General features: G+C 28.8%; 1 protein-coding gene across 1 annotated transcript; it reads left to right on the top strand.

Annotated features, from left to right (window-relative positions):
- Positions 1 to 919: 919 nt before the first annotated feature.
- Positions 920 to 8,256, top strand: LOC112693523 (CCR4-NOT transcription complex subunit 1-like). The gene is made up of 9 exons (XM_025568632.1): positions 920 to 1,120; positions 1,359 to 1,509; positions 1,973 to 2,097; positions 5,266 to 5,458; positions 5,592 to 5,813; positions 6,012 to 6,191; positions 6,267 to 6,476; positions 6,608 to 6,742; positions 8,172 to 8,256. Exons 2-9 carry the CDS (start codon positions 1,372 to 1,374, stop codon positions 8,184 to 8,186), a joined length of 1,218 nt encoding a protein of 405 aa, XP_025424417.1. The 5' UTR covers positions 920 to 1,120; positions 1,359 to 1,371; the 3' UTR covers positions 8,187 to 8,256.
- The last annotated feature ends 929 nt before the right edge of the window (positions 8,257 to 9,185 follow it).

Genomic DNA, 9,185 nt, shown 5'->3' with positions numbered 1-9,185 from the left:
ATGGTTCTTAAGTTAACTCTTCGATGCATAACACGAATAGGCTATTAGTGTACACTTGGTGTCCTTCAGGCTGGAAATGTTGGTGTTCCTTAAACCAGGAGAAGATTAATATTTATGGCAGCAACATCTGGTGAACAACTACCACTTTACCCAGAGCCCATCCACGTATTCAATAGAAAAGGATCAAGTTTGACTGTTCAGGTCGGTGATAAAAAGTTCAAAACAAATTGCAAGTATAATGAATCAGCTCCAATGAGAATAGTAACTGTTTATGATGCCTGGTCTGATTTACCTGAGATATCTAATGGAGGATGTGAAAAATAACTTCCTTATGTATCCAATCCTATTACACATTTGCAAAAAATACTTAGATACCCAAATAATGGATTCTCAGAATCTATATTGACTGATCATATTTGCAAGGACATGTCACCTTTAATACAAGCAAGAATGGAATTGATTCCTGTAGGCGAAGGGAGTGATTGGAGAGACCTTCCCAATATTGAAGTATAACTCTCTGATGGAACTATGACAAATAAAATGTTGTATTCTTATCATGACATTAAAAACGGTGAAGGTCATAGGCGTGTTCAGACTTTGGTGGCCGAGGGGGTACAAAAATATTTAAATTATAAGACTTATTTTTTTTTTTTGTTTAGACATGAATAATAAAAATACATTTAAAACTCAAAAAAAAAAAATACGTACATTTTACTACTATACTAAAACTAGGTAATGAGTACAGATCGTATTACTTTTTTTTATCCTGGCACGGTTTTGTTGGAGGAAAATCTCGCCGGGGGGTCAGTGGCCCACCCGGCCCCTCCCGTAAACACGCCTATGACTATTACCTATATACCTATATACCTATTCGTATTCCTCAATGTTTGTTTTGTTTTCGCATTTAAATAATTTACAAGATTATCAGATAATATATAAAATAGGTACATACATATTCTATAGAAATGCGTTGCTATTGATTTGGATGTTTACAGGTAACATAGTTACATCACACTCTTGTTTTACATTGTACTTACAGCATAGTGTATTATTTCAAATTTTGAGCTCGTCTTAGAAAAATCTGTATTTATATTTTCGTAATTGGATATAAACAGAGAAGGTAAGCATTTAAATGTTGAATATATTACTTGGAATACATGCTTAGGTATCTCCCTTGGACACTTCTTCGACAATAGTACAAAATTCTATATATAACAAAAAAATGAAGCGTTTTACGTAATGGCAAAAGTATTCGGTTTTTTTTTATGTCTAAGATTGTACCAAAATTAGTGTATTTTAATTTTTAAGTTGTTTAAAATAAGATTTGTAAAGCTTGTGATTCTATTCGATTCAACTAGAACTTATTGCGCAATGGTGCCCAGGCATATAAAAGAGGAGGCACATTACTACTTGGAGAAGGTCAAAAGTGAATCATCTAATGGAATGTCATCTAATGAATTTTTGGATAATTTGATGTATTTAAATCAATCATCCATCAAACAGAATAAGGTATTAATTGCATAACCAAATAATTTAGATAAAAAACTTGTAGTATATGTTTCTATTTTAAATATTATTTGACGTTATTTTGCATTGAAAATATTTTTATTTTGTGTAACACTGATTTATTAAATAAATACACACTTTTAACAAAAGTAAAAAAGAATATTCACAAAAATATAATTTATAATGATTATTGGCAAACATGTTATACGTAGTTTATGATTTAGATTATCAAATTCGCAAATAAAACCCGTAGAACTTGATGTCAATAAACTTTATATTTTCGATTTTTTCCGGGTAAGGTAAATTTCGCGTAAGACTTATGTTGAGACTCAAAGTAAATCTTATTACGTTTTCAAATATGAAAAAACAAATGTAATTCTAGTATTTATTGGTATCTTAATATCATATACACCTAATGTAAAGTTTTAAGTTTTAAAAACAGTTGAAAATGTCACACATTTTTCAGGAAGTATTTTCATATCTCATGAACAAGTTGCTAGACGAGCGAACATATTACGTAGGATATTCTCGTTATATCCTTATGAAATATGCTAATATTTATGGTGGTATCATTGAATATGGACTCATTCCGTAAGTAATTTTTGAGATGAACATTTCTTGAACATATCCGTTTGAAGCAAGCCTGGGCATTAACGAGTTAATAAGTCAAAAGTTAAGTTTATTTAACTTATTAAATTAACTCATTTCCTTATAGATTAACTTGAAATGAACGTGTTATTTTTTCATTTATGCAATTAAGTTAATTTTGATTTTAAGACCAGAAAAATATTTTTGTAAAATACCGCATTCGATAACAAGTTCATAAAATTTAGAAAAATATAAAAATAAAAATGTCGAAGAATTTTTAGATGAGTCTGTAATATTTATCTTAGTATTAAATAATAATAGGGGTCCCACCGATCTCGGGAAAAGTACTCAACCGTCTTAAGACTATTGAGTAAAAATAGCCATGTCACCCATGAATTACATTATCATTGTCATGAAAAGTGGTCGTAAATCTACATTACAAAAATAAGTACATATTATCATTATCTAAATAATTCTTAATAATAATTGTACTCTTTTATTATTAGAATTATTCCATAATCTATGATATTATTAAATAAGATTGATATTAATAAATATTATTAAATAAATAAATTAAATACATATTTTATAACTAAACTATTTTAATGATCTTTATTGTGTATTTGGATAATCTATAAATACTTTATAATTAAATGCAATGTTTATGGGTAGGTATAAAATGAACCGGTTTATATATATTGTCTTATATTTCAAACCGCTTTTTGAAAATGTTCATAGTATTATAGTATTATTAGTATTATGTAGTATTAATGTTCATAGTATTATAGTATTATAGTATTATTAGTACTTATAGTACGAACAAGAAATAATAAATTGTGTAATAGAATTGAAAAACGGATCTTCACCCGAAATTGATGGTATAACGGTTGAAATACTAAAAGAAAATATATCTCCTTGTTTTTTCCATAAAGTATATATTTAATCTTTGTCTTTCACAATCAGTTATACCTGATGTATTTAAACTATCCATAATAACACCAATCTATAAAAAAGAAAATTCTAATTCAATAAATAATTTTCAGCCCATATCTGTAATCTCTAATATAGCAAAAATATTTGAGAAAATAATTAAAAAACAATTAGTTACTTATTTAGAAAATAACAATCTTTTACATTTTTTTCAATATGATTTTCGTCCGGCAAAGGAACTGATTAAGCAATAGCAAAACTAACTAATTTTATTTACAAATCTTTAGTTTATCTAGATCTAGCTAAAGCCTTTGATACAATAGTATCAACAATATCACAACATTTTTATAACTAAATTAAACCAAATAGGCATTTTTGGTGATAATCTAAAATTATTTTCTTCATATTTAACTAACAGAAAAATAAATAAATACTTCAAGTCCTTTTAAACAAATTAAATGTGGAGTCCCTCAAGGTACTGTTATTTCACCAATTTTCTTTAATATACAAATAAATAGAATCCATGAACTTCCTCTTAAAAGTTAAATCATCTGTTATGCGGATGATACTGTAATGCTATGTGAAGCAGACTCATGGGAAGAAATATTTGAATTAATAAGTAGAGATCAAAATTAATAAATCAATGGCTCCTCCAAAATAATCTATTTCTTAGTTTTGAGAAAACTCACGTCATTCTTCATGCTTTGACCAAAAATTCAATACCAACAAAAAAATGTATAAACATTCATAATACATTATTACCAGTAGATTGTTCTTGTGAAACAATTGTTATATCTAACTCTGTTAAATACTTAGGAGTTGAAATCTGTAATAAAATGAGGTGGAAAGACCAAATAAATATTCTAAGTAAATAAGTAAGAAAAAAGATTTATATATTTAGAGATTTGTGTAACATATTAGATTCGACTAAATTGTAGCAAGTTTATTTAACATTAGTAGAATCGGTCATTAACTATGGTATAATTGGTTAGGGTGATACGTTCAATAATGTACTAAAAGAATTACAAATCTGTCAAAATCAAATATTGAAAGTGATCTTCAATAAAACACTAAGATACCATACCGAAAATCTTTATAAAGAATTAAAACTACTTCCTATACAAAAACATATTATAAAATGATCGTTATATTCCTAATATATACCGCATAATATTAATACCAGGTATGCTAAAAACAATTTTTTAATAAATTGGTGGAATAAAACTATTTCAGGTAGATATTTTCAAATAATAGGTACCAAAATAATAAATAAAATTCCTTCTGATATCTTAAATCTTCCACTCAGTTTATTTAAAAAAATAAATTATTCAATAGTTATTAGATTTAGATGATTCAATATGATAATAGTAGGTAAATTGTTTTAATTTATATTTGTAACATGTATTAATGTAAGAACTCCTGGATCCCCCATACGAATTATCTCAGTGGGGCCCAGTATTCATTGTATGAATTAAAAATTAAATAAATAAAATAAAAATAAATAAATTATTAAATAAGAGAAGAAACTCAAAGCTGATCAACATTTTTTAGATGATCCTTTTATTGAGATTCAATTGGTATTTTTATTAACCTGTCCTTTGTATTGTTTAGATTTTAGTAAATTTAAATAATATATATTTATTTTAATGTTTTATATCTACTGTATACATTTATTGCCTGTATAATTTTATAGTTACACTTTTAGCTGCAGTAATTATTTTTAGTTTTCATACTCTTATTGAACATTAAAAAGAATACTTTTTTTTAATTATATTTATCATATGTGATTTGAATGAAAAATTAATAAAAAAAACCATACATAAATTAATATAAATTTGACATTTGAGTGCATTAAAATAATCCCAATGAAGATATATATATATATATATATTTCTCTATTCTAATTAGAGTCTAATAAGATTTTTCTGAATTTTCATTATCGTTAATGTTAAATAAAATCTGTTGTTAATCGTCATTATATATATATCACTTATATCTGTGTTTAATGTACATATATTTTTTTTTGTAATTAACTTAACTTATTAATCGAAGTTAACGATATTTTTTAACTTAATTTTTAATTTAATTGATGTAATTCTCATGTTAATTAACTTAACCGAGATAAAAAATAACATTAACTTACCCAGCCTTGGTTTGATGTATATATGTATTATATGACGTATGTATCGTAAACGTGTATAATATATATTTAATTTGTGCACAACGTTTTTTTTTCGTTAGCAATCCCAAGGCATTAAGTAAAGCATTGAATTTCGTCCTGGTCTGCTTGAGTAGTAGACCACAATCAAAATTGTTCGATTTCGGAATAAGAGCACTGAACCGGTTCCACAATAACTTGAAAAATCGCGGAGAATTTTTCAAAAATGTAGCAGCCATTGCGCATTTCGGAAAATTCCCCTCGAATTTAATATCGGTAAGTCTCATTCGAATAACGTGAACACTAATCGGCAACCCTGTACATACCGTGCACACGTTCTACGTGTATAGTTGTATTTACCTGCGGTCACGGAATAAATCATAATTTAATAGCAATGAACATTTTGCAGTCTATTGCGGAATACCGGGAATGTACGACGGAACACGTAAAAGAAGTTACCAATAGCCAACAGTCACCCGTGATCTGCACCCCGACGACAACGTTGGACCCAGACACGAGGTCGGTCGATCAAGTAAAATGTGATTTTGAAAAGCTTGACCGGACTGCAATCGGAAAAGATAGGATTAGGTCTATCATTAACAATTTGTATGTGAACAAAATACGTGAAAAGGTTAGTCACGGTTTGTTCGTACCGCTCATGAACACGTTGTGATCCACGCACTACGAGAATCGTCTGAATTCGCAACACACTTACGTTTCTTTACTGGCGTATCCCGTCCGCGTAGTGTTTCCGCTTTAGGCGATTTTTAGTGTGTGCACATTGTGACCGTGCGCCCTGTTTATGATTTATCATTTCATTCCGTTTCAGAGCGACGAGATCAAAGCCATAATGGGGGAAGAACTCGTTCAGTGGTTCGCGGCTTATTTGGTCGAACAGCGTATACAGTTCGAATTCAATTTACAGTCATTGTACTTGGACCTGCTGGACCAAATTGGCAACGAGCAACTGAACGCCCTTATCATGGCAAAAACGACGGAGAACATCCGAGTTAGTAACGCGGTTTATCATGGGCGAACAGGGAAAAAAAAACAGCTTAAAAAATATTACGTTTTATCATTTCAGTTGCTGTTGGATAACAACACTTATAATAATAAAGCTTTGCTCAAAAACCTTGGCCATTGGTTGGGTCTTATAACGTTGGCAAAAAATAAGCCTTTACCTTTTGACAAAGGTTATCTAAAATCAATAATCGTAGAAGCGTCTGGAGTAGAAGAATTGATGTATACTGTTCCATTTGTCGCTAAAGTACTTGTGTCCTGTGCCAAAAGCCAAGTATGTTTATACATTTATTTTCTCGATTTTTTTACCGTTTATTATTATATTTTATGCAATCGGTAAACTTTTATTTACAATGAGCATACGCGATAATGATGTTTTTTTTATTTTCGTTAAAATTACGATAGGCTTTTGCACCGAAAAGTCCGTGGACGTTGAGTATTTTGAAAACCCTTGCGGATGTTCATAAACTACCGAACATAAAGTTAAATTTGATGTTTGAAGTAGAAGTACTTTGTAAATCATTGAACATTCATCTTGAGGTGAGTTTTTTCTTATAGTAAAGTAAAATTTGGACAGTGTTAACGTTGAGAAAAAGCAACAGCATATTATAAAAAGGCTTTTTTAATACCATTTGAACATTATTTTACAATATATTTTTGAAATTTTATGTCTCGTTCGATAACACAACAAATTATACACGTATTTCAAACGATAATTTTTTATTAATTTGTGAAAAATAAATATTATCGTTACAAGATAAAAAGTATTATGGTATTCACTTGTATGTTTAGTCGATGTAGTTTTGTTTGAAATAGTCTTATATTCTTATAAACCTGACGACTTACCGTGTTTCGCACGGAACACACTTTGACACTGGAAGATAAAAATCGGTCCAATAGTTTTTGAGTCTAATAATCTCAAATATATAAACACCATCCGTTTATAAATATTTACTAGCTGATTTACCCATCTTCGCCCGTGTTGGTTTTTAATTATTTTTAATAATTGTTTTTATTATTTTATAATACGAAAATTTATCATTTTTACTCAACTAAATACTATCAAATATAAATATTACCTATCAAAATCGGTTAAATAGATACAGATTTCATTGAGGACAAACCGTCGAACCTATAATTTTTATGTATAAGTATTAATATATAATATATAAAAAATATATAATTTCGGACTTTTACAATCATTGATTGTTAATTCTAAGATTTACTAAAACTCGTTGGTAAAAGCCCGAACTGCCAAAATCATTCGGGGTTTAACCAAGCAATAATATATGTTCTAGGTTTTACCGGTATTCGTACTATTACCGTAACATAGTAACATATATATATATATTAGAATTATCTGAAATTATGATATTAAAATAGTACGAAAATGTATAATAGCTTTAATACTTTATAACAATTAGTGCAGACTATCAAAAATATCCCTGTACGGCATCGAGTACGGTAAAATGCCCAACATTATACATAAGTGACTGGTCCTCGTCAGCAATGATGTTTAGTGTTCACTATGCAATTGAATATAGTTGCCTTCACGGTATTTTACTCTGAAACAACTGTTAGTGCTTAGGATTTCGGGCCTCCTGGATACGCTACTGATACTATACTATATGGCTGCATACAAAATGTATCCAGAAATCCCTTTTCCACACGAACTGCGTCCCGACGGTATTTAATCTCTAATCTAATATTGCGTCTCGGAAATATTTCACCACTATACACTATTCCGACAATATTTTCCTTCCCATAATTTGAATTAATTAGTTATGTCTCATGGTTAAGTTTATTGTTGTGTTCTTCTACGGGCTTTCTTTTTCGACTGTTAGTGTTTGTCTATCGACTAACTCAGCACCATCTTGAGTATGATTTAAAACATTAGTACTTTCTATGATGTAATTTATATAATTTAACTCGATGTATGACTTAAGTATTTTTCTTTTTTTTTTTACAGAGACTTCAAAATTGAATATGATTTTTCAACGTTTCACGTGTGTTAACGGCATTTTTAAGTCCGTATAAATCTATTATTAAAATATAATGTTAATTAATTCAAAGAAAAATAAAATAAACGTGTTATATACTTGTTAATCTAGTGTACCACATAAATATTATAATTATTATAATTTAATTTGTGAAACAGCTGTTCATTACAGATAGCAATCTGCCATTTATAGTTATAATATTCAAATAATACCTGTTCAAAGTTAAGTTTACCTCCAATTCATAAGAAATTGAAGTTTTAATAATTATTTAATATTCATATGTACTAAGTACATATGTATCTCTCTTTTTTTTTATTTTATTTTTTTTTATTTACTAGTGTTATTATATTTCTCCTTTTTTTTATTGTTGTGCGACGTGCCAAGATATCCCGGCCCACAACAATAATATAAACGCCCTTTATTAACTTAATTTTTGGTCAAGTCAAGGAGTAAAAAAAATAAATAATTTTGTACATGCATCCCTTCTAAATACGCACATCTTATTTTCTCTGTTTTCACGAAACGAGCGAGAAATGTTCACATTATTTTTACATGACGACACAAATTTTCTGACGGTCAATGTTATGGTATATGTAAATATCTCATATGTATGCATAGATCACAGAGTAAAGATTTTACATAAAATCGAAAATAAAATCTCGTATAGTCTATGCACGTTACGCTCTAATGGCTCAATGTTATCGCGTTGTTGCTGAGTTGGTATATTTTAGTAGAGCAATTCACATACTCGTATCAATGTACCACAGCTGTATAAAGAACAACACCATTGGTATGCAGCTATTGATTACGGATCAATGTGTAGTATTCTAAGACATTGAACACCATTATGTATGTGTGGATCGACATTCATAGTTTATCAATGTGGCTCTTAAATAATAATAATTTTAAAATCATATCCAATTCGCTACACTCAGGATTCAAAATGTTGTTTAAAATCATAATAGTTTTTAAATAGTAAAATA

This window comes from Sipha flava, unplaced genomic scaffold (assembly GCF_003268045.1).
Source record: "Sipha flava isolate LNK unplaced genomic scaffold, YSA_version1 88_pilon_pilon, whole genome shotgun sequence".
NCBI classification, from domain to species: domain Eukaryota; kingdom Metazoa; phylum Arthropoda; class Insecta; order Hemiptera; family Aphididae; genus Sipha; species Sipha flava.
The sequence above is the reverse complement of the archived record's forward strand: the minus strand, read 5'-3'. Positions and strand labels throughout refer to the sequence as shown.

Coding starts and splice junctions, on each gene's coding strand:
- LOC112693523 (XM_025568632.1), top strand. CDS start 1,372: ATGGTGCCCAGGCATATAAAAGAGGAGGCACATTACTACTTGGAGAAG. Junction 1,510..1,972: donor CATCCATCAAACAGAATAAG/GTATTAATTGCA, acceptor CACATTTTTCAG/GAAGTATTTTCATATCTCAT. Junction 5,459..5,591: donor TCCCCTCGAATTTAATATCG/GTAAGTCTCATT, acceptor AACATTTTGCAG/TCTATTGCGGAATACCGGGA.